The sequence below is a fragment of the Camelina sativa genome, chromosome 17 (genome assembly GCF_030686135.1).
Source record: "Camelina sativa cultivar CO46 ecotype springtype chromosome 17, ASM3068613v1".
In the NCBI taxonomy this organism is placed as follows: domain Eukaryota; kingdom Viridiplantae; phylum Streptophyta; class Magnoliopsida; order Brassicales; family Brassicaceae; genus Camelina; species Camelina sativa.
Window position 1 is genome coordinate 23283202 of NC_141896.1, and position 26476 is coordinate 23309677.

The 26476-nt window shown below is 38.3% G+C and overlaps 2 protein-coding genes across 2 annotated transcripts; both read right to left on the minus strand.

Annotated features, from left to right (window-relative positions):
• Positions 1-7943: 7943 nt before the first annotated feature.
• Positions 7944-8783, minus strand: LOC147924240 (uncharacterized). Its single transcript, XM_087496677.1, has one exon. It carries the CDS (start codon positions 8781-8783, stop codon positions 7944-7946), a length of 840 nt encoding a protein of 279 aa, XP_087352803.1.
• A 13371-nt stretch (positions 8784-22154) lies between these two features.
• On the minus strand, positions 22155-25932 carry LOC104759619 (uncharacterized). The gene is made up of 7 exons (XM_010482529.2): positions 25847-25932; positions 25132-25603; positions 24901-25035; positions 24382-24855; positions 23801-24276; positions 22619-23711; positions 22155-22475 (listed from the first exon to the last, which is right to left on the minus strand). The coding sequence occupies exons 1-7, from the start codon at positions 25930-25932 to the stop codon at positions 22155-22157; spliced, it is 3057 nt and encodes a 1018-aa protein (XP_010480831.2).
• Positions 25933-26476: the final 544 nt, after the last annotated feature.

A 26476-nucleotide genomic window follows, 5' to 3' on the forward strand; every position in this document is an offset into this window, starting at 1 on the left:
CAAATAAGTGTATGTACAACTTCCCACATTGGCTAGAAAATTTTTAGACAATGACTGAGAACTATTACAAATAAAACTAATATGCTTCCAACTACGAATTAGCAGTAAACTTGATTTATCAGGCGTCCAAATTTTTAAAATTTAAAAGTTTAAAATATTATAATTATCTATACTAATAAAAGTTAGAGCTATAAGCTCCATACAACATCCACATAGGATTTTAAACAACCTATCAGGATTCAACATGTCACTGATTAACATTTTTTAAATTTACAGAATTTTCTATATTAAGATTTTAAAAACTATATGAGAGAAGATATCAAATATTATAATATTATTTTTACGTGTGTTGCAGAATTTTCATGTTTTCTTGCTGTATAAAGTTTTAAATGTTATAAATATTTAAACTACATCTAAGTTTTAAACTATAAATACGTAAACTCTATTAAAAGTTACAAATTTAAGTATTATTAAATATTGTATATTTGATTTTTCAATATGTTGAAAATATCTTATTTATCTCTCTATCTGCTTCACATCTCTTATGAGCTATAAAACATGTTTTTGTTTATGACTTTATAGGTTATTTTATATTATTTCAGTAAGTTTTTTTTTGGGTCTAAAGAAGAAGGATTGACGTTAATTTTTGAAGTTTAAAGAAAAAAGATCAACGACGAACACATTTTTTTATTAGCTATATATGTGTTCATATTACTTTCTCTGCAAGTAATTTGCAATTTTGTATTATTAAAGATTTTGGTTTAAGAAGTTTCAATAAATGTGGATCTAAAACCGAGTAATGTGGATCTAAAACCGATTAAGTATACATGTGAAAATATCAATAATTGAGTGCATGTGGTGACTATGCTGATCCATGAAATTTTATGAGAAAATAGGCAATAATTTTTGTTTTGGAGTTTGATGGGTTAACAAGGTATTTGGTTGTCTAAAAAAATAATTATTAAGTAGAAGAATGTGAGAAAGCTGACAAGGTAGAGGAAGCAGAAGAGTATAACAAAGAACCGGACGGTAAAAGTAATAATGACAATTATCATGAAAATTTGACAATAAAAATGACGAGAAAGAATATGAAGTATAAGAAAACAGTGAAAAAAAATACGAAAACATAGATGGTGTCGGTCAATTGAATATGAGAAAACAAGACTAATTCATGATTCAAAAAATGTTTCGTTTGTATGGTGGTCAAAGAAATGGCTTAGTATATGCAAGGTCACCGTTTGAATGTCTGATCCGCCTCGCCTAGACGTCCAGTTAAATCCATGATTCTTTTTATCATATTTGATTTTTAAGCACAACTGATTTTTATATTTTTTAAAATTTTTTGTGTATCTGAAATAAAAGTTTGGCCTAAATAGAAATTTAAAGTTTTCTATAAGATAATATTTCATAACTGTCATCAATCATATATATTCATCAAAATATATCAAATAAACCCACACGTAGCATGGCTTCAAAACTTAGTGATATTAAAACAAATTACTATGTTATAGTATTGGTTTAGTAAACTTTTTAAAAAAAATTTATATTTGATACAAAAAATAATATTAATGTAAAATTTAATTAGATGTGGAGACTCCTAATTTAGTAAACGGTTAATTTGTTGTCATGCCTTTGAATTCTTTACAATTTTAAGAATTCTGCTAATGAAAGACAACTGAAAACTGTACATAACATATAAATAGCCAATAACAATTTTCTGTTCATGCATTATGCACGGTCTGTCTTTATTTAGAATCATCTCTCTTGCTATAAATCAATAAATATATAACACAACAACAACAAAAAAGACAAAGAAGATTTTTAAAATTTTTTTTTTCTTTTCAAGAAACAATGGCTGCACACAAAAAGAATCTTACATCTTTCATCATTGTTTTGATAATGATTATGTTATCAGTGTTCAGCGAATGCGGCGAAGGAATGAAAAGAAAACATTTGGGATATGGAACTATAGCAAAAGACAGAATTCCTGCATGCGGCTATAAAAACCCTGCTGAATGTATCAAAATTCCGGTTAACCATTATCATCGTGGTTGTGAAGCTTCAACACGTTGTCGTCATCAACTTAAACTTTATAATGGTCCCTAAATCATATTACTAAATATTTTCTTTCTAAATATATGAAATGATGTTTTTTTATTGATAAATATTATTGATGTAAAATCGTTAAATGTTATGCTAAAATTTAATTTATTTTAAGATTCTTTCGTTCTTTTATAAACTGAAATTGTTAAATATATACTTATATTTAAGTAACTTAATCTTCTTATAAATGATTGTCTCTATTGTTTTATTGAAAAAAAGATAACCAAGGTTAGATGTGTAATTTGACACTGGTAAATTGAATATTGAAAATTTTGAAATTTGAATTGTTTGCTCGGTACTTTGCTCTCGATCGATCACTTCTAAAAAAACATCACCTATATATCGTTGAGATGTTCTAACCAATGATATTTAACGTAAAAATATGCAAATTAAAATATACCACTTCTACAAACAAACAATGAACTCAAATAATAAAAAACTAAAACAAAACGAATTTGATATATATATATTAACATTTTTGCAGCAGTTTTGGTAAAGAAGGCTTGGAGTTGGAATATATTTACATCTCATGCCATTGTCATCAAGACATTAAAAAAAATTGAAATAAGCAAAAAAATCGGGTATGGAAATAAATGCTTTCCTAAAATATCTTAACAAAATTAATTTTTTATTTTCCTTTTTTAATTACAAGTTTTAAATCTATATATTATTGGGTATGGAATTTTAAAATGGTAAGATAGATTACTAAATTGATAAGCAATTGAAATTTCTTGATAATAAAGGTATGTAGTTAATTACGACACTTACACTCATATCTGTTAGCATATTCCAAAATAATTTTCTAAATCCTACAAAACATATCGGGAATGATAATTTCTTTAAGATATTTCCAATTTTCTAACCAAGATTTTTAGAAACACTCATAGAAAAATCTCTACCATTTTCTTAAACCATTATAAATACTTCTCATAAGCAAACCAGTTCTTCTACGACAATGTTAAATGCCAATGAAAAGGTGATTTATGTGCTACTTATTATGTCATTTTTACTTTTCCTGTTTTTATTTTGTCCTCTCTAATATCGTTTTTTCTTCTTTTCTATATTAGGATGTTAGGACTTAGGATCCATGATTCTGTCAATATGTTTTATGGATTGTCAAATTCATAATTAAAGTTATTGATTTACATTGTACTTTGATATAACATCTTCATTTATTGTTTTTTTATATTTTTCTAATCAATTCCACATACTTCATAGGCTTTTTTTAAAGATTAATAGTTAAGGAACAAAAATGGTCTCATGTACAACACGAAGTAATTCCTAGAATACAAACTTTTGATGATTTACATGTTAGACAATTTCAAAAGATACTCAATACTAGATCGCTAATAAATTATTTATGGACGGGGTCAAATGGCGAGCCAATACAGGTAATTCATCATTTCATTTTTTTATTAATATGAGAATATTACATATATAATATTAAATTGATTAAATTACGATTATGTAAAAAACCTAACTCGCAGCATACTACGATCAAATCCTAAAATTAACAACCAAAATATCATTATATAAACTTAATTCTAGGTTCTAGGTTCTAAACCTAATTGACTAACCCTAGTTTTTTTTTTCACTCGCAGCCTTACCTTCCTCCCACCAGACAAGAACATGAAGACTCTCAACCAACATTCAATCTTCTTTCATTTGATTTCTCTGAACCATTCTTCTTCTTCGTTCGATTTCGCGGTGTACCGCGGGTTAAAACCTATATATATATATATTATCGCCCTGGGAAAAATAACCTAACCAAATTGTCCAAACCGAACCGAACCGAGATTCAGACAAACGGTTCGGTTAGTGTTTCTTTGTTCGGTTCAATCGGCACAATTTCTGCAGAAAGTTTGTGTATGTCTTCGGGTCGGTTCGGTTGGGTTAACCGAACGGGTAACCGATAACCGAAAATTAAGGATTTTACTATAAATTCTAGGTTCTAAACATAATTGACTAACCCTAGTTTTTTTTTTTTTTTTTTTTTTTTTTTTTTTTTTTTTCACTCGCAGTCTTACCTTCCTTCCACCAAACAAGAACACGAAGACTCTCAACCAACATTCAATCTTCTTACATTTGATTTCTCTGAAATATTCTTCTTCTTCGTTCGATTTCTTCTCACTTCAATTAATCTCTTCTCTGTTTGTTCACCATTCTTCTTCTTCTTCTTCTTCTTCGATCTTCTTCCGCTTTGTTCCATGTCGCCTGAGTGAACCGCCGTCGTCCGCAACCAGAGTTTGAGTGAACCGCCGTTGTCTGCTGCTGCTTCCTCTTCCACAAAAGAAGAAAACCCTAATTGTTTATTGTTCTGTATTTTGATGGGCTTTTCTTTGTTGGGCTTTTTATTGGGTTTTTACAACTGAAATGATATTTTTAAAACCCAAAAAATTGAATTTTAATTAAAAAAATAAAGTCGGTTAGTTCGGGTCTTTAATCTCATAATCAAATGAACCAATATCAGAACCGAACTGAACCGAATTTAATTTTGGTTAGTTGCCGAACAATTTTAAAAAACTGTAAATACCCGATTACCAAAATAATCAACCCGAACCGAACCGTATTACCCGAATTTACAGGGCTAATATATTATATAGACAGACAGAATATACATGGAATCCAGACCAGGATTTCCAAGAGAAATCATATGGGTCTCTCTATCCATAATTAACAACAAAATTAGTGTTGTTCTCTCTTTAAGGTTTGATTTTTTTTTTTATCAACTCAATACAATAAAAATAGAATGTGTTGCTCTTATTTTCTGACACATCAGCCTCAATATTGAAGCTGATGTTGACACCTCAGAAAAAATCAACAGCCTATCAAATTAAAACAATTAATACATGTCAGTAGTCTAGAGAAGTTGGGCTTAATGTGTTTTGGTTATGAGAAGTGTTAATGAGCCGTAGGATTGGTCAAAGCCCAAACAATAGCTTCTATTTTTTGCTGTTTAGCACATATGCAAATTTTGGAATGAGATTTACGGCTCATCAAGTAAAATTATAGCTATGGAAAAAGTTTTCTAAAGATATGGTAATTAAAAGAGTTGTTGGGCATAATCTGGATCATGTCAAGGTAATTTGCTGAATCACCATAAATTTCTTCAATAAAGAATACAAATTTGAAGTAAAAGTAAAATTTTCCGGAGAGGTAGGGTGTTTTCTTTGGACAACATAATCATATTTGTTATAATATTTTTTGTCTTTAAATTTATTTGATTATTCATATAATCATTTTTCCAGTTATTAAGTTATCAATATGATTTTTATGGAAAGAAAATCATTTTTTTCAAAAATCTCTATTCAAAACAAATAACTCAAACCAACATTTTATTTAAATATTTATAATGATAAACATATATTAATTCAGTTATTTACAATATTGTATATATATTTTATAAGGGAAAATTAAGCTAAACTTTTATAATGATAAATATATATTAATTCAGTTATTTACAATATTAACTATTAAAATTAAAGTAAAAATAATTAATTTATGATGGAACTTAGTTGACTGATATTTTGGTTTTCTTTATGGATCAGACTTAAAGCATTGTTTAGAATAATAAATAAGACTTTTGTTGTTTTCTTAAAGTAAAATAAATTTTCACAAAAAGATGATACAAAAAAGAAAATTCATAATCTTGTGTTTTTGCTAAGAGGATGTCATTCAAGTGGTTACCTTATAAATATTAAAATGCATAAAGTATACAATAAAATTTGAGTAAAATCATAATACTGAATTCCAATTTTTACAAGACTTTTAAATGCTCAATCTTATTTATCTTAAACTACAATTAATTATCAAAAATAGTCCGCATACCAACAAATTCCAAACAAATTAAGAAAAACTTACAAACAATATAAAAAAAAACACAACAAAATATTTTAAACCGATGGAAGAGTATATGGATCTAGGGGATATTCAGATCATATTATCGATGGAGATAAGTAAATCTTTTAAACCGGATAAACTAATCTGGCATTATTCTAGATCAGGGAGGTATTCGGTCAAATCTGGCTACCGCATTGCACGTGAATTAATTAAGGAGGTGGAGTACGGTCCGACGTGCACGGCTCTTAAGGCCCAGGCTTGGGAATTAAGGTTCCCCCGAAGATCCAGCACTTTTTCTGGCAAATGGCTTCCGGCTATCTTCCTGTGATGGAACATTTGGCTCACCAGGGGGTCCGGTGCGCTTTGCTCTGTAGTAGATGTGGTTTGGAGGCGGAGACTATCAATCATGCTCTCTTTGAGTGTCCCCGATCACGTCGCATCTGGGATTTGTCCCGTTAGTCTCTGGTAGCGAGGGTTTCCCCTTTGGCTCTATCTTTTCAAATTTAGATTTCTGTTTTGGCGGGCGCCGATTGCTTCAGATCTTCGATTGAAATTGCCATGGGTGGTTTGGTCAATTTGGAAGGACAGGAATAACAAAATTTTTCAGGGCTGCGAAGCTAAGCCGGTTGAGGTTATTAACCAGGCGAACGTTGACATGCTGCTATGGGAGGAGGCCAGGTTCTTCAATGCGGCCCCTCAGGATTCTTTACCTTTGGAGGTTCGGGATTCTGTACCCCGGTGTCAGGTAGATGGCTCTTGGAAGGCCTTAGACCCTTTGGAAGGTTTATGTTGGTGGCTTTGCAATAGTGAGGATAAAACGTTGTTATTAGGAGCACGAAGTCAGCGGCACGGTCCTTCACCCTTACATTCGGAGTTGCAGGCGCTGTTATGGGCGATGGTCTCCCTTTTGGAGTCAGGTGTTGATTGTCAGCTCTTTGAGTCAGATTGTGCGGAATTAGTGTCAATGGTGCAATGTCCGGATGAGTGGCCAGCTTTCTCCAATTTATTGGATGAGTTCAATCTGCTTCGTTCTTCCTTTCCTTCCTTCCAGCTATCAAAGATCCCGCGCACGACCAATGTTCAGGCAGATTGCCTTGCCCGATCTTCAAGATCTTTACTTTCCGCAAATTCTTTTGTAAACACTTTTCCTCCAGTTTGGGCAACCAACCTTGGAGTCTTATTCTAAATTAATGTTTGGTTGACAAAAAAAAAAACCACAACAAAATAGTACCGAAAAAGGAAAAAAACAATCCCGCGGCGTAGTGCGGGTACTATACTAGTATATTAAAGGAGTAGTCGAAAGAGCTCACATTCAATCTAACAAAAATTGACCTCTATTGCCCTTAATGAAAATTGCCCTCAAAATATTTTTGGACAAGCTTTTTTCTCCTATTTAGGTTGCAAAAACACACCACATTCATCCTTAGACTTAGGATTACTATTTTGCCATTAATGAGATTCAAATCTGGACGTTTTTACACTTTTTATAATTTTTAAAAATTATTAAAATATTAATTACGAAAATATATGAATTAAAAGTCAAAATTCATTAAAAAATGGCAAAATCCAAAATCTAATATATACATTTTTTTTTTCAGCAAAAGAAATATATTCAGAATAAAATCTGTCAAAATACAAAGGTTCCATCAACCATATAGGTGGATACATACAATCTGAAGAAATCTAGATTAGTACAACCATGTTTTGCTAATAAATGAGCCACCTCATTGTTTGAATGATAAACAAAAGAAAATTGAACCTTAGTAAACTGCCTGGAGCAGAACTTAATATCCTGAATTAAACTGTAAATGGAAACATCTATCAGAGATCTATTTAGACAATCAATTAAAGTTTTACAATCTCCTTCAAAGCAAACATTTGTATAGCCGTTGTTCAAAGTTTGTTGCATTGTGAACAGTAACGCCTCTGCTTCACCTTCTAAAGGACTATTTGCAGCCCTTAGTAGACTTGAGCCCCGGAATAATTCTACACCTAGGAAATTACGAACCATCCATCCTCCTATTGTTTTTCTTGGAGTTAGCTGTATAACTGACATCAAAGTTGCATTTAACCATTGGTAGTGTAGGTCGTGCCCAATGAGGGTTTATCGATTGAAGACAAGAAGACGTCTGGCGCTTTTGTGATTCCATGGACAATATCCATTCAGTAATATCTGCTTTGGATTGTGAAAAGGTTTGATGATGATCCTCTGCTTTGTTATCAAAGATAAAGTTGTTGCGACCTTTCCAAATGTTCCAGATTAACCAAAATGGTAAAAGTTTTTGTTCCATAGATAAAGTGCAGTCTTTGTGTATTCGTAGCAAATAAGAGACATTTAATTCATGGTCTGTGTTATGAAAAGAAGTCTGCAGTTGGAGATTTGCCAGATTCCAAACTAACTGAGCCGAGGGACAAGTAAATAAAGTATGGTTGGTCGTTTCGTCAGACTGTTTACATCGTTGACAAGTTTTATCAATGGCTAGACCAAGAGAGATAAGTCTAGTTGCTGATCCTATTGATTTAGATAAAACGTTCCAAAGAAAGTGCTTTATTTTTGGTAAAATATGCAGGGCCCAAATTTGTTTTTTCAACTCAACAGAACCATAAGGTATGTTAGGAGCAGGTGCCAGATTGGTAGGATCATGTGTAGCAAACCAATAGCCAGATCGAACTGTGTATTCACCAGAGGAGTTGTAATGCCAAATGATTTTATCCATCATTCTAGACTGAGGAATGTATATTTGCTTTAACGCATCATAATCTGTCGGTTCAAGGAGGTTGGCGTCAGCTTGAGTATTCCAAGACTTAACGGAACCATGTGAATGAATAAATGCAGACATTACTAATGTTGACACAAATAGATGAACCATCTCCAACAACAACTCGTAAACCTTTTTTTAGCAATTCAAGACCAATAAGTATAGAAGACCAACCATAAGACTGAGATTTTTTTGGTGTAGCATCCAGGATTGATTCATCAGGAAAGTATCTAGCCTTCATATCGTTAGCAAACAAGCTATTAGGATATTGTAAAATTCTCCAAGCCTGTTTCGCTAACAGAGCATCATTAAACTTTGCTAAATCCCGAAAACCCAAACCACCTTCTTTCTTAGAATATTGCAGTATTTTCCAAGCAATCCACGGAATACCTCTTGAAGATGTGTTCTTCTTCCACCAAGAGTTCGTTAATAGAGACTCCAATTCTCATATTAGGCCAAGTGGTAGTTTAAAACAGGACATTGCATAAATAGGCATGGCTGCTGCTACAGATTTAAGCAAAACTTCCTTTCCTGCTGGTGATAGGAATTTTCCACTCCAGTTAGAAGTACGTTGTCGAACACGATTGACTATATACTCAAACATTTCTTTCTTTTTGCTACCAAATTGTTATGGCAGACCAAGATACTTTCCACCACCCTTTTTATTTGAAATCTGCAGAATTTGCTGCATTGAACTTTGGCGATGACCATACACGCGAGATCCAAATGTAAGAAGGGACTTTGATGTGTTAATTATTTGTCTTGGATAGTATTCATAGACATCAAATACATCCTTCAAGGCTTGGCAATTACGTTTATTTGCTCGACAGAAAAACAAGCCATCATCTGCAAATTGCAAATGAGTGATAAGAGGAACTCCATTGCTAATTTTTATCCCTTGTAAGTGTCTAGAGGAAACTTGAGAGTTTATAAGATGACTGAGTATATCTGCACAGAGGATAAACAAATAAGGTGATAGTGTAAGTTTAGAAAGAACAAAAGAGTTTCTTGTGTAGCAAGTTGCAATAGAACAAATGAGAGAGTATAGAGATTGTTTAGAGTGTAATCGGAAAAGTGTAAAGGAGAAGAAGGTTTATTTCTTCTTACTTGATTTAGATCCTAGGTACAAACTAAATATAGACAATTTACAAATGGCATATTCTACTAAGATCCTATGCACAAATACACACACGGATAGCGACATCTTTTCTAAGTTAGACATGTGACTTTGACTTAAGCTCCCACTTGCACCACTTGCACCAACTCGCCTAACGGCTATTTGAGAAGATTCTAGAGGGTTGGCGACCGTTGAAGGCTTTTGTTCATGGACTGGATTCGTTGGTCCTTCTAACTGTACAAACGGCCCATCTTGGTTCATTGTACGGACGCCCTATCTTGATTCCTTGTACGGACGTACGGACGTACGGACGTACGGACATAGGCGTGTGAGTTCTCATACTACCCCTCAAGCTTTGATCGATTAAGATCATCGATTAAGCTTGGAATAACGAGCACCCACCTCACTAAAAACCTTAGTATAGAAAACCACTTAGGAAAAACTATACATAAGGGAAAAAGAGTGTAGGTGCCATGTTAGGAAAACTCATGGTCGAGTAAGGTCTTGAAGACCGAGCTTAGGGTGAATATACTCACACACTTGTGGACTGGCTGCCTTGGTAAGGATATCGGCTAGTTGTTCTTTGCTGTTGGTGTGGCATGGAAGAGTGACACCAAGCTGAATCTGTTCTCGCACCTTGTGACAATCAACTTCGATGTGTTTTGTCCTCTCATGAAACACCGAGTTTGTGGCTATGTGAATGGCTGCTTCATTATCATAGTGCATGGTGATAAGTTTTGATGACTCGAATCCAAGATCCTTTAGCAAGGCTTTAAGCCACATCAACTCGGTAGTTAGTTTCCTCATGGCCCTATACTCGGCTTCAGCACTTGATAGTGATACTACTTTTTGTTTCTTGCTTTTCCATGTCACAAGGTTGCCTCCTAAGAATGTGCAATATCCTGTGGTTGATCGACGATCCTCACGGTCTCCTGCATAGTCAGCATCACAATAGCCCACTATTTTCGTAGTTTCGTTCCTTCCCATCCAAATGCCTTGCCCTGGTGCACCTTTGATGTACTTGAGGATCCGATTCACCATGTGCCAATGATGTATCATTGGATTTTTCATGTGCTGGCTCACCTAGTTCACAGCAAAGCAAATATCAGGTCGAGTAATGGTAAGGTATATGAGCTTACCCACTAATCGCCGATATCTTGTAACATCTTTGAATGGAGCTGTCTCAAGCTCCCCCTTTCCTCCTGTCTTATAGTTTTCTTCAAGTGGTGTTGTTACTGCCTTGGTTCCAAGTTTTCCTGCTTCACTTAAAAGATCAAGAGCATATTTCCTTTGTGATAGATATAAACCCTCATTAGACCTATATATTTATATCCCAAGAAAATATTTGAGCTCTCCTAGATCTTTGATGTCAAAGACTGATTTAAGAAAGTCTTTAGTTTCTTTAATGCCTACCTTGTCACTTCCAGATATGATGATGTCATCAACATATACTAGAATGACTACAATACCTTTTTCACTTGGTAGTGTGAAGAGGGTGTGATCAGCCTCTGATTTGCGAAAGCCTCTCCCAAGCAATGTGGTACTCAGTTTATGGTACCAGGCTCTTGGTGACTATTTTAAACCATAGATTGCCTTGTTGAGCTTGAAGACTTTGCCCGGACCAATGGTCTCTTCTAAGCCGGGTGGAGGTCGCATGTATACTTCATCCTCGAGTTTGCCTTGCAAGAATGCATTCTTGACGTCTATTTGCCACAGTTCCCAATCCAAGTTGGTAGCCAATGAGAGAACCACACGGACAGTGTGGATTTTCGCTACCGGAGCAAACATATCAAGATAGTCCTCGTGCAACAAGTCGCGCCTTATAGCGTTCAATCTCCCCATCACTCTTGTATTTAATAGTAAAGATCCATCGGGAAGTGACTGCCTTCTTCCCTTTGGGTAAGTCAGCCTCATCCCATGTGTGGTTTATCTCCATTGCCGTCTTTTCAGCACTAACGGCGTCACGCCACACCTTGTGTTCCTTGGTTTCATCATAAGTGCTTGGTACCCAGTGTTTGTCCACTTGACCAAGAAAGACTTGGTGTTCCAAAGGAAAGTGAGCCAGAGTGCACACCGCTTGAATAGGATGTGCAACTGCAACATTGTTGTAGAATATGCGAGGAACCTTTTGTAGCCGTTGACTGCGCCTTAAGGGGACAACCTCCCCATGAGCCTGTTGTAACCGTTGACTTCTCCGTAATGGGATAACCTCCCCATCATCATGTGTTTCATCATCATCATCATCATCATATATAAGTTGCTCATCAGCTTGACTATCCTTCTCTAGTGCCTGCTCTTCATTTGACCCGGATGGGTTACCGGAGGTAGGCGGAGTGAGGGCTGCATCTGAGCCATTCGTGTCAGGTTCAACAGGTGAAACACGGTCTCCAGGTGAGTTTGGCCTAGCTGATTTGTCGGCGTCCCGATTGTTTTCAACACTTAGCCGCTCAAGGATACTACGGAGGTTCTCGGCACGATCGGATGACGATGCGGATAGGTCACGAACCTCGTCCCAATTTTTCTTGTCATAGTATCCCCGAGTTTCCACAAACTTCACATCACGAGACACCAGGACACGTCTAGACTCAGGATCATAGCATTTGTAGCCTTTTTGAGTTGTAGAGTAGCCAGTAAACATGCTTTTGGTACTTTTGGCATCAAGTTTGTCCCTTAATTCACCTGGTTTTAAGACAAAACAAATACACCCAAACACACGTAAGTGATCAAAGATGGGTTTGTCTTTGTTTAGTAACTCAAATGGAGAGACATCATCTAAAATTTTCGTGGGAATCTGGTTGATGAGATAGCATGCGGCAAGGACAGCATCGCCCCAAAAACGTTTTGGAACATTGGTGTGAAACATCATGGACCTTGCTACCTCCATGAGATGTCTATTCTTCCTCTCAGCTACACCGTTTTGTTGTGGCGTGTAGGGACAACTTGTTTGGTGAATTATGCCATGTTTGGTAAGGTGTTGCTTGAAGGCATGGCTTGTGTACTCCCCACCATTATCTGATCTTAAAATCTTAATTTTTGCATTATAATGGTTAGTCACATATTTTTGAAAGCTAATAAATGCTTCAAGCAACCTATCTTTAGAAGGGAGAAGGGTTAGCCAAGTATACTTAGATTTTTCATCAATGAATGTGACAAAATATTTTTGGTTCTCCCTAGATAGACATGGTGATGTCCATACATCAGAGTGAACCAGATCAAAACAGTTTTCATAAATAGTCAAAGACTTTGGAAAAACAGATTTGCAATGTTTGCCAAGTATACAAGCCTCACACTCATCATTTTTAAAAGAAATATCTGGAAACACAAGTACTAAGGCTAGCATGCCAAATAACATTGTTTGTTTTTACAATAATCAAACTAAAACAAGATAAATTAGAAGATGGTTGATTCAAGTCCTCAAGCAAGTATAAATCATCTTTAGTGACTCCCTGGCCAAGCACTTTACTTGTCTCAATATCCTGAAAATATACATCATTAGGCCCAAATATTGCATAACAATTTAAATCAGTGGTTGCTTTCTAAATGGATAAAAGATTTGATGTAAAACTCGACATATAGAAAGCTTTAGAGGTTTTATCAAACAGTTTTAAGTTTCCAATGCCTTCTACTGGTACCTTATCCCCATTTGCTATAATTACATTTCAACTAGCAGGTTTAATTTCACTAATCAACTTAGAATCACTAATTATGTGATGAGATGCGCCAGAATCAACAATAAGAGGTTTAGTTGGTTTTAAAGCAAGATAAGAGTCACTGGAGGCATCCTTAAGGGCTTTGATGAGTGCATCAAGGTCTGATTTCCTCACTAGCTTGGAAAAGGCTGCGAGAGCCATTCCATTTCCTCCGGAGGCTTGCTGGTTTGGTTCGGAAGTCGTTGCTTCTCCCATCATGGTAGCTTGATGAGCTTGTGGTCCTCCACGGTTAGTCATAGGGCGACTTGCTCGGAGATGAGGGTGGAGAATCCATCACCGGCTCATAAAATGGCCAACCTTCTTACAATGGTCACAAACAGGTGGATTCTTGTCATCATGCTTGAAATAGCCTTTATTTGCAGAAGCTATCTCCACCTTATTGGCCGTTACAAGCTCTCCTTTGCTCCCAAACAGACCCATAGAGCCATGTTCCTTCTAGATCTGGCTATAAACATCATCAAGGCTCAGAAGTTTGTCCAACCTCAAGATGTGTTTGATAAGATCGTTGTAAGAGGGATTCAGCGTTAGAAGTAGACCAAACACCTTATCTTGTTCTCGCCGCTCGTTTAAGATGGCCGGATTAAGGTTGGCCGGATTAAGGTTGGCCGGTCGGAGCATCTCAAGCTCATCCCAAAGGGACCGAAACTTTCCAAAATGTTTGGTAAACTCCATATCTTCTTGGCTGAGGTTGTTAATGGCCCTCTTGATCTCAAATACTCGGTTTAAATTGGTAGTGTTGCCGAACACATTTTGTAATGTGTCCCATAGATCCTTGGCCGTTTCGCAATATGAGTAGGCTTCAAGTATTGGAACATCAAGGGAGTTCTGAATGATGGCGAGAACACTTTGGTCTTCTTAAAACCATTTTTCTTCACCACTAGCGGCTACAGCTTTGCCGTCTTTGGTTGACTCTTCTTTTGGAGCTTCATTCAATGTAATATGGGTCCAAAGCCCTTGGCCACCTAGTACCGTCTTTGTGGTTCTTGCCCAAAACAAGTAGTTCTCTCCTTTGAGAGTAACTGGAACAATCAAGGTTTTAGAACCTTCCATGTTGAAGTGACCGTTGGCTAAAGCTATTGTCCAACGGATAAATGAACTTGACTTTCAAAGTTGAAACATAAGGAGGTTAAAGAGAAAGAGATGGAAGCGGAAGTATTTGGTGGGTGTGAGAATTTAGAATGAGGAGTGTAACCGCTCTGATAGCATGTAATTTTAGAAAGAACAAAAGAGTTTCTTGTGTAGCAAGTTGCGATAGAACAAATGAGAGAGTATAGAGATTGTTTAGAGTGTAATCGGAAAAGTGTAATCCTAGGTACAAACTAAATATAGACAAATTACAAATGGAATATTCTACTAAGATCCTATGCACAAATACACACACGGATAATGACATCTCTTCTATGTTAGACATGACTTTGACTTAAGCTCCCACTTGTACCACTTGCACCAACTCGCCTAACAGCTCTTTGAGAAGATTTTAGAGGGTTGGCAACCGTCGAAGGCTTATGTTCATGGACTGGATTTGTTGGTCCTTCTAACTGTACGGACGGCCCATCTTGGTTCATTGTACGGACGGCCTATCTTGATTCCTTGTACGGACGTACGGACGTACGTACATAGGCGTGTGAGTTCTCATAGATAGAAGGTCACCCTGACTTATCCCCCGACCAGGTATCACCTTTCCATATGGAGTACCATTTATGAGAACTGCATATTCAACTGTACGGAGAGTGGCCATGATCCAATCAGTCCATGTGGATGAGAAACCAAACAACCTCATCGTCGTTTCCAAGAAATTCCATTTTACACGGTCGTATGCCTTGCTGACGTTGGTTTTAATAGCCATATATGTTTGAGAGACACGTTTTCTTGCTTTGAGAGAATGCATGAGTTCGTGTGCTATCAAAATATTAGCAGTGACCATACGTCCTGGAATAAATGATGCCTAGGAATTTGACACAATTGTATCTAAATGGTGCTTTAAACGATTTACCAGACAATTAGAAATGATCTTGTAAATTACATTACAGAGACTAATAGGACGGTAATCAGATAGCGTAACTGGTTCTGGATTTTTGGTATCATACATGAAACAACCAAACCCGTTTTTTTATTTTTAAATAAATACAATACATAATTAAGCATTCCATACTACTTAATTAACCAATCCAAACCACAACAGATCATTAAACCAACAATAACCATTAAGCACAGCGGAAACATACCAATAATACAAAACTAATACATCATCAATACAATAACACTCCTAAATATCATATCCAATAACCTAGCATTACTCTATCCAAGGTTCCAACATAAACAATATAACCAACAACACACAAACGAGACCCTAGATAATCCTCCTTCTCATCGCCATGATTCCACGTCACATACCTGCACACCACAAACAATAATCAAGATGCGTAAGTATTATCATAAATACTTAGTGAGACAATCCTCCCATCTACTAGGCTATACCCACACGCAACTGAGAACCAATGTTTATCAAATAACTACCAAACACAAACAAACCAGGGAAAACGAACATCAACCGATGCTGAACAGGTTGGTGTCGACCAACACTACCTAAGTGTCGATCGACACTCCTCACTTGGTGTCGACCGACACCTACTTGGTGTCGATCGACACTGCCTCTTCAACGCGATTTGCATGAAGCTGGAAGTTGAAGAACCACTTCCCAAATCCTCCAAATCGTCCAAAACTCTTCCAAAGCCCCGGGAACACATGGGAACCACATCCCAACCACAAACATACAAGGAATCACCACAAACAAAAACAATACAAGCAAAACAGAGAATTCTCAGGCTTAGATCAGCCATGGTCATGCACTCACCTCTTTTTCAGGAGATTTGATTTAAAAACAGTGGAAACAACTCCTCAAGAAGCTTCTCCTTCGTTCCCAGCAACAACCTCACCTTCCACAGAAACAAATCTCACCAAAAACCACCAAGAACAAGCCAAAATCTCACAAGAACACTCTCAAACACTTTCTCTCCTTTTTCTCTCTTTTTCTTATTCAACGGTGACCAATACATGAAACCCTTGACTTGGGTCGATTCTCCCCTTATATATCCGGTTTAGGCAAACCAATTAACCCAAACCAACCCAAAATCGGGTAATAAAATTAATCTGGTCGAACCAGAAAGGCTGGTGTCGATCGACACTCCCATGGTGTCGATCGACACCCACCCCCAAATCCCCAAATTTGGTTCGCGGGTGTTACAGTACAAATGTTGGTGTTATTCAGACCTGGTTTCATAGTAAAGAAATCTTTAACTTCGTTGGTTATATCCTGTCCTACGACCTCCCAACATTCTTTATAAAATCTGGCCGTTAACCCATCCGGACCAGGCGCCTTGTCATCACCAATCATTGAAAGAGCTTTGTAGATTTCCTCAGAAGAGAACTCCTTTGTTAGTTCATCATTGATTGTTTGTGTGATAGTAGTATGAAACCTCACATCGCACACCGTCCGTACCTTATCGGACCGTCCATACCACACCGTCCGTACAACATGTGAATGGGCCGTCCGTACAGTATCATGTATAACAAGGCCCAGCTCGTGTATGAAGCCTCTCCAACGGTCACAAGTTTTCTAGAACCTTCCCAAGCAGCCGTTGGAAATGAGAAAGCAAGTGGGAGCCTAAGTCAAAGTCACATGTTGTATTAAGAGAAGACATGTCGCTTTCATAGTCTTAATTGTCTATAGAATCTTGTATAGGATATTCCTTGTGTCACATGTGTCTATATTTAGTTTGTAACTAGGAACCAAATTAAGTAAGAAGTTGAATTCTTCTTCTACACTTTTCTTATTCTCTCTCTACACTCTCAAACACTCATACACTCGCTTACACTCTCTCTCTTTCGTTACACACACTCGACCTTCTTCTTGTTCTAAATCTTACATGGTAGCAGAGCCTTGTTGTTCCATAGTCTAAATCTCACATCCATCAAACACTTATGCTCTATCTTCTTCTCTCATTTCTGTTTCGATCTCAAAAGTCATTTCTCTTTAACCGTTGGATAATAATATTAACCGGTGGACAATTAATAACAATTCACCATGGAAGGCACCAAGACCTTGATTGTTCCAGCTACTCTCAAGGGAGAGAATTACTTGCTATGGGCAAGAACAACAAAAACGGCACTATGTGGCCGAGGGCTTTGGGCTCACATCACTTCGAGTGAAGTGCCAAAGGAGGAGGCGGCTCAAGAAGGAAAAGAAGCTGCCAAGAGTGGTGAAGACAAGTGGTTCCAAGAAGACTAAAGTGTTCTAGCCATCATTCAGAACTCTCTGGATGCTCCAATACTCGAGGCCTACTCTTACTGCGAAACGGCCAAAGAACTATGGGACACATTACAAAATTTGTACGACTACACCACCAACTTAAACCGAGTATTTGAGATCAAGAGGACCATCAACAACCTCAGCCAAGAAGATATGGAGTTCACCAAACATTTTGGGAAATTTAGGTCCCTGTGGTCAGAGCTTGAGATGCTCCGACCTGCCAGCCTCGACCCGGCCATCTTGAACGAGCGGCGAGAACAAGATAAGGTGTTCGGTCTACTCTTGACTTTGAACCCCTCCTACAATGATCTCATAAAACACATCTTGAGATCAGACAAGCTTCCAAGCCTAGATGATGTGTGTAGCCAGATCCAAAAGGAACATGGCTCTATTGGATTGTTTGGAAGCAAAGGAGAGCTTGTAACCGCTAATAAGGTGGAGGTAGCGGCTGCGAACAAGGGGTACTATCGACATGAAGACAAGAACCCTCCGGTTTGTGACCATTGTAAGAAGCCTGGTCACTTCAAGAGCCGGTGTTGGATACTCCATCCACATCTTCGAGTCAACCGACCCATGACCAACCGTGGAGGGCCAAGAGCGCATCAAGCGATCATGGAACCATCAACCGCTGAACCAAACCAGCAAACCTCCGAAGGAAATGGAACTGCACTAGCTGCCAATTCAGACTTGGTGAGGAAGTCTGACCTTGATGCACTCATCGAAGCCCTCAAGGAAGCCTCTGATAACTCTTATCTTGCTTTAAATCAAATTAAAGCGCTTATAGTTGATTCCGGAGCATCACACCATATGATTAGTGACTCTAAGCTAATTAGTGAAATTAAACCAGCCATTGGAAACGTAATTATAGCTAATGGTGAGAAGGTGGCAGTTGAGGGAATTGGTAAATTAAAACTATTTGATAAGACAACTAAAGCGTTTTACATGCCTAGTTTTACCTCAAAATTATTATTGGTTAAGAAAGCTACTACCGACTTGAATTGTTACGCTATATTCGGTCCTAACAATGTGCATTTTCAGGATATTGAGACCAGTCAAGTACTTAGACAAGGCGTCTCTAGAGATGACTTATATGTGCTTGAGGACTTGAATTTATCTTCTTCTAATGCCTCTTGTTTTAGTTCAATCTCTATCAAATCAAACAATTCTATTTGGCATGCTCGATAGGACATCCTCATTATCGTGCTTTAGAACTTATATTTCCAAGTATTTCTTTTAACAACAATGAATGTGAGGCTTGTATTCTCTGAAAACATTGCAAAAAAGTTTTTTCTAAGTCCTTAACTATTTATGAAAATTGTTTTGACTTGGTTCATTCGGATGTTTAGACATCCCCACGTTTGTCTAGAGAAAACCAAAAGTATTTTGTCACATTTATTGATGAAAAATTTAAATATACTTGGTTAACTCTTTTACCTACTAAGGATAGGGTCCTTGAAGCATTCATTAGTTTTCAAAATTATGTAACTAACCATTATAATGCTAAAATTAAAATTTTAAGGTCGGATAATGGTGGCGAGTACAAGAGTCATGCCTTCAAACAACACTTGACCAAACACGGCATCATTCACCAAACCAGCTGTCCGTATACCCCACAACAAAATGGTGTGGCTGAACGAAAGAATAGACACCTCATGGAAGTAGCACGGTCCATGATGTTTCATACCAACATTCCAAGGCGTTTTTGGGGAGATGCGGTCCTTGCAGCATGCTATCTCATTAATCGCATCCCTACCAAGATTTTACATGATGTCTCTCCATTTGAGGTACTAAACAAAGAAAAACCGACCTTTGATCACTTATGTGTGTTTGGATGTACTTGTTTTGTCTTGAGACCAGGTGAACTACGAGACAAACTTGAGGCTAAAAGCACCAAAGCGATGTTCATTGGGTACTCTACTACACAAAAGGGCTACAAGTGTTATGATCATGAGGCCAGACGGGTCCTAGTCTCTCGTGATGTGAAGTTTGTTGAATCTCAAGGGTACTACAGCAAGAAAAATTGGGAAGACCTTCACGGCCTCTCTACCTCCTCTTCCGATCGTACAAAGAACCTCCATATCATCCTTGAGCGGCTAGGGGTAGAAAACAATCAGGCCAAAGACAAACTAGCCGGGCCAAACTCACAAGGAGACTCTGTTCCACTTGTTGACCTCGACCCCAATGGTTCAGAGGCAGTCCCCACTCAGTCAATTTATGGTGACCCGTCCGAGTCCAATGAAGAGCAACCCCAAGCACTCGAGGAGGAGAGTCAACGATGAGCCACTTACACATGACGATGATGATAATGAAGCACATGATCATGGGGAGGTTATCCCCTTACGGCAAAGTCAACGACTACAACATGTTCCCCACGTGTACTACAACAATGTTGCAGTTGCCCATCCGATTCAAGCTGTATGTACTCTTGCTCATTTTCCTTTGGACCACCAAGCCTTTCTCCGTCAAATAGACAAACATTGGGTTCCACAAACCTTTGATGAAGCCAAGGAACATAAAGTGTGACGTGATGCAGTCAGCGATGACAAGACGGCCATGGAACGCAACCACACATGGAATGAGGCAGATTTACCAAAGGGCAAGAAAGCAGTCACATCACGATGGATCTTCACTATCAAATACAAAAGTAATGGCAAGATTGAGCGTTATAAGGCCAGACTTGTGGCTCGAGGATTTACACAAACGTATGGGGAGGACTATCGAGATACCTTTGCTCCGGTGGCCAAACTACACACGGTTCAAGTTGTTATCTCGTTGGCCACTAACTTGGACTGGGAACTATGGCAAATGGACGTGAAGAATGTGTTCTTACAAGGCAAGCTTGAAGATGAAGTCTACATGAGGCCCCCGCCCGGTTTAGAAGACACCATCGGGCCGGGAAAAGTGTTAAGCTCAACAAGGCCATCTATGGTTTAAAACAGTCACCAAGGGCATGGTACCACAAACTAAGCACTACCTTGCATTGGGAGAGGCTTTCGCAAATCAGAAGCTGATCATACTCTTTTCACACTACCAAGCGACAAAGGTATTGTAGTCAACTAGTATATGTTGATAACATCATCATATCTGGAAATGACAAGGTAGGCATTCAAGATACTAAAGTAGCCGTTGGAAATGAGAAAGCAAGTGGGAGCCTAAGTCAAAGTCACATGTTGTATTAAGAGAAGACATGTTGCTTTCATAGTCTTAATTGTCTATAGAATCTTGTATAGGATATTCCTTGTGTCACATGTGTCTATATTTAGTTTGTAACTAGGAACCAAATTAAGTAAGAATGAAATTTTCTTCTACACTTTTCTTATTCTCTCCCTACACTCTCAAACACTCATACACTCGCTTACACTCTCTCTCTCTCTTGTTACACACACTCGACCTTCTTCTTGTTCTAAATCTTACAAGTAGGTCGGAAGTCAGCAAATCCATTGGCGTAACTGGATGACCAGTTGAAGTGTACAGATTTTGAAAAAATTCTGCAGCATGAATGCCAATAGAAGTATCACCACAATAAGAGTTGCTCTGATCATCCTTAATTGAATTTATATAATTTTGTGCGAAACGGTTCTTTGTTGTAGCATGAAAAAATTTAGTATTGTGGTCACCAGCTTGTGACCATAAATTTCTACTTTTCTGTTTCCAATAGATTTCCTCATTCTTGTATGCAACAGCTAAATCTTGTCTTAGCCACAGGATTAAATCTCTGTCTGAACAGTGAAGACTAGACATGGCTCTGTTAAGACGGAATTGAAGAGCGTCTATCTGTTTTGCAGAATTTAGGTTGTGTTTAAGCTTGCAACGAGCCATATAAGTACGACAGTGCCTGATTTGGTCAACAATGGTATGATCCTGTTTTAAAAAAATTAGAATAATATATTACGAATATTCGTTTAAATTTTTTTTATATTTTTTTAAAATCTTAAAATGGTAAAGATAATTATGACGTTTTTCCTTCCAACCTATATATATAGGCTCAGCCAATACAGTAGAAGTCAGATTCATTAAGCTAAACATATAGATTTTTTTTTTGTCAACCAAACATTAATTTAAAAGATAACTCTAAGATTGGTCGCCCAAACCGGAGGAAAAGTATTTACAAAAGAAGAAGCTGAATTTAACGATCTCGAAGAGCGAGCTAGGCAGTCAGCCCGCACATTAGACTTGCATGGAATCCTCGAAAGCAAGAAAGAGGGAAAGAAGGAACGGAGTAAACTGAACTCATCTAGCAGGGTGGAAAAACCGGGCCAATCATCGGGGGACTGCACCATCGCCAGTAATTCTGCACAATCCGTCTCAAAAAACTGTCAGTCAACGCCTGATGCTAAAATGGAAGTCGTCGCCCAAAGCAAAGCTTGAAGCTCCGAATGAAGGGGTGAAGGACCGCGACATTGACTCCGTGCTCCCAATAACAGCGTTACATCCTCACTATTGCAGTACCACCAACCTAATTCTTCTAAAGGATCTGATGCCTTCCAAGATCCATCGATCTGACACCGGGGGGCGGGGGTCTGATCCTCCAAGGTTAAAGGATCAGAGGAGGTCGAAAAAGAGGATCTAGCTTTCTCCCATAACAATTTATCAGTAGCCGCCTGGATCAGAACATCACCCGGTTCTGCCTCAATACCCTGATAAACTTTTTTGTTCCTATCTTTCCAGATAGACGAAAACTAATATCCGAAATAGTCGACTGGGAGGACGCCCTCCAGAAAAGGAAATCAAGATTGGAAAAAATAGAAGCAAAGGGGAATCCATCAATGCATATATCTACTGGAGACAAATCCCAAATCTGAGGCAAACGGGGACACTCAAAAAGAGCATGATTGATAGTCTCCACCTCCAAGCCATATCGCTTACATAGAAGATCACACCGGACATCCCGATGAGCCAAACTTTCCAACACAGGAAGGGTGCCGGAAGCAATCTGCCAGAAGAAATGCTGGATCTTTGGGGGAACCTGAAGTTTCCAAACCTGAGCCCTAAGAGATGTGCACGTCGGCCCATACTCTACCTCTTTTATTAAATCGCGGGCGAGCTGGTAGCCAGATTTAACCGAATATTTCCCAGATTTAGTATAATGCCAGATCAGTTTATCCGGTTTAAAGGATTTTTTAATCTCCATAGATACAATGATTTGAATATCTACCAGATCCATATACTCCTCTAGGATTGGCATATGCCATTCCTTCGTGTATGGATTAATCAAATGGTTGACCATTAGATTGGGATGTAACTGCCGACCTCGACCATTTGCTGGTCTCGGTTGAATATCCGGAATCCACGGATCCCGCCACACCAAGACGTTACATCCCAAACCAATCGCCCACCAAGAACCATGTTCCACCAAACCCTTAGTTGAGAAGATACTCCGGCAAGCAAACAAGGGGGAATAGGGTTTCTTAGCCTGTAGAGGATGTTTATTCCGAAAATATCTACCTCGCAAAACTCGAGCCATCAGAGACAAATAATGAATTAACCGCCAATATTGTTTGGCCAACATAGCATCATTGAATTGTTCTAGAGCGCGGAAGCCCAAACTGCCTTCACATTTATCCTCACATAACCTATCCCAAGCGACCCAGTGTAAACCTCGTGCCTTATCATTAGACTTCCACCAAAACTTTGAGATAGCACTCGTTAATCGAGCCGTTAACTCCGTTGGTAACTTGTAGCAAGACATAACATGGGTTGGGAGAGCCAGAGCTACCAATTTAATCATAACTTCCTTCCCACCCTTTGATAAATACTTTGCAGACCAACCATTCACACGATCATCCAAACGGTCAGTGACGTATCGGAACGCCTTTGTTTTTGAACCCTGGAGATCCTCTGAAATACCCAAATACGAGCCCATACCACCCTCGCTGGAGATACCCATTACATCTTTTAACTGAGTCCTTACTTCAGGGGGTACTTTTTTGCCAAACATGATGGATGATTTCTCCAAATTTACCTCCTGCCCGACGCTCGCCCATAATCTCCTATAATACCCATAACCGTACTACATTCAGCAGGCTCAGCCTTATAGAAGAAAAAACTATCATCAGCAAACAACAAATGTGAAATGGTAGGACAATCCCGAGCTATCTTTATACCCGAAATCCTATGCTCACTTTCAGCCTTCTTAATATTGGCAATTAAGACCTCCGTACACAGTATAAACAGATAACGAGATAAAGGAACTCCCTGACGTAGACCCCTCTGAGGTTTGATATAACCTCTAGGTTGACCATTTAGGAGGACTTGATACGAGACAGAAGAAACACACCACATAATCCAGGAAATCCATTTTCTATCGAAACCCAGCTTAACCATTACCGCTTCCAAAAAATCCCACTCAACACGGTCGTATGCCTTGCTCATATCCGTCTTGAACGCCAAAAACTCCGATTTACATCGTGGGTTGGTATTTAAGCCATGAAACATTTCCTGAACCACCAGAATATTATCTGTAATTAAACGTCCAGAAACGAAAGCCGATTGGGTTTCAGAAACAAGGGATGGAAGAAACCGCTTGAGTCTGAAACATAGTACCTTAGAAATAATCTTATAACACACATTACAAAGGCTAATTGGCCTAAACTCCGTCATCCGTTGAGCCATCTCCTTCTTAGGTATGAGACATAGATTCGTTTCGTTTAACCGAGGATCAAACCGGTCAGTACGGAAAAAATCCTTCACCAAAGCTACCAAATCTCCTTTAATAGTGGACCAGAATCTCTGGAAAAACATTGCCGTCATCCCATCAGGACCTGGTGTCTTCTCGGGATGCATCGCAAACAAAGCCTTGCGAACCTTTGATTCTGTGATTTTCCTGATTAAACTCCTATTCATAGAGTCTGTGATCAAAGAAGGAACCTCCTGAAGCATCTGTGAAACACCCCGCACATCCGACCGTTTAAAGAGATCCACAAAATATTGTGATGCAATATCCTCCATACCCGAATCCGATTCGGTCCACATGTCATCAGGTCCATATAATTCAGTAATCCTATTCCTTACCCTCCGCTATTTCGTGGAAGCATGAAAGTATTTAGTATTTTTGTCGCCAACCCGTAACCAGAACTTCCTACTTTTTTGCTGCCAATATAAATCCTCATCCCGATAAGCCTCCTTCAGCTTTCGCTCTATGCTACGAATCTCCTCCTGCGAAATCGAGTCATCCATCTTCGCCTCTTGCAACGCCGCCTTCAAAGAGGAAATAACCATAGGCCCAACACGGACATTGTTTTTCCACCACCATGATATTGAATTTCGACAATTCTTTTATTTATCCACGAAGACCGGAATTCGAAAGTTCTTAGTGCGATTCCACCCAAAATCCATTGCTCGAGGCAGACCGTCTCTCCCCAGCCACCGCTTATCAAAACGGAACTGACGTTGCCTCCGTAAGTTCGATTTTAAACAAGTTGCCAGAATAGGGCAATGAACAGAGCCAATCATTTCTAAATACTCAACCTTTGAATGAGGAAAAAGACAATGCCAGTCTTCATTACCTAAGGCTCGATCTAAACGACATTGAACCACTTGATTATCCCGTCTATTACCACGCCACGATAGTTGCTCACCATAACAAGGAAATTCTAACTTACCACAATGCCGGATCATAGAGATAAAGGGCGCAAAAGAAGAGGCTGACCGCATAACCCCTCCTGATTTCTCATGGTTCCCGACCAATTCGTTAAAATCACCGATCATAAACCATGGATCAATTCTGAATGAACCAAGATCCACCAACTTATCCCATACCTCCTGTCTATTTTGGGGAACAGGATCCCCATAAACAAAAGATAGATAAACCAATTATTGTCCAAAATAGGCTTGAGCATCAGTTAAACGATTACTATAAAAAAGAATAGAAAGTTTTATTTCATTCATATAAAAAACAGCCAAACCACCACGGGAACCACAAGGGTCAACCGTATACATATTATCATAACCAAACTTAGCTTGAAATTTTTGTAAATAAGAATAACATTTTTTTGTTTCTCATAAAAACAAAACATCAAGATGATGCGTCTTCCACAAATCTCCCAGATACTCCTCTGTCAGGTCTGCTCCAATGCCCTGACAGTTCCAACTCATGATTTTCACGTTCGTGCCGGTGGTTTCGGGAGAGCCACCATCCCTTTCTTAACTGATCAACCGCCGCCCGCAGGTTGACCAGTCACTGACTTGGACCCTTGTTTCCCCAACACCTTCTGTTTCTGGCCATCACCTGCAGATTTAGATAGAGCTTTAGCAAGCAAACGTTTCCCAGGAGATGCTAAAGACAAAACAGGTTTTTTAACTAATTTCTTAGACCGAGAGCTAGGAAACCCTAAAGCATCATCCTTTTGGTGACCTAGAGTAACCCCTCTCATAGCAGAACTAACACCACTCACATCCAAAACAATCAGGAGAGAGGATATAGGAATACTTCCGGATTAGACTCGTTTGAAACATTGCCATCCGCCCCCATACCCTCCTCCAACATCGTATCCTGCTCTATCGCAACCTCCCCCTCCTCCTGAAGACTACCATCCGAAGCATCACCCTCCTCTAATAAATCATCTGTAGCTTCATCAAATTCCGAACCTACCAAAGACTTGTCAACCTTGTGTTGGGGAGAACTCTCCATCATTGTATC

What these genes read in the sequence shown, in the direction of transcription:
- LOC147924240 (XM_087496677.1), bottom strand. Translation starts at nt 8,783, where the DNA reads ATGTCTGCATTTATTCATTCACATGGTTCCGTTAAGTCTTGGAATACT.
- LOC104759619 (XM_010482529.2), bottom strand. Translation starts at nt 25,932, where the DNA reads ATGAGTTGGAACTGTCAGGGCATTGGAGCAGACCTGACAGAGGAGTAT. An exon ending in GTAGGAAGTTCTGGTTACGG is followed by an intron (nt 24,856 to 24,900) that starts GTTGGCGACAAA and finishes TCCACGAAATAG; the next exon opens with CGGAGGGTAAGGAATAGGAT. An exon ending in GGGCGAGCGTCGGGCAGGAG is followed by an intron (nt 23,712 to 23,800) that starts GTAAATTTGGAG and finishes GGGTATCTCCAG; the next exon opens with CGAGGGTGGTATGGGCTCGT.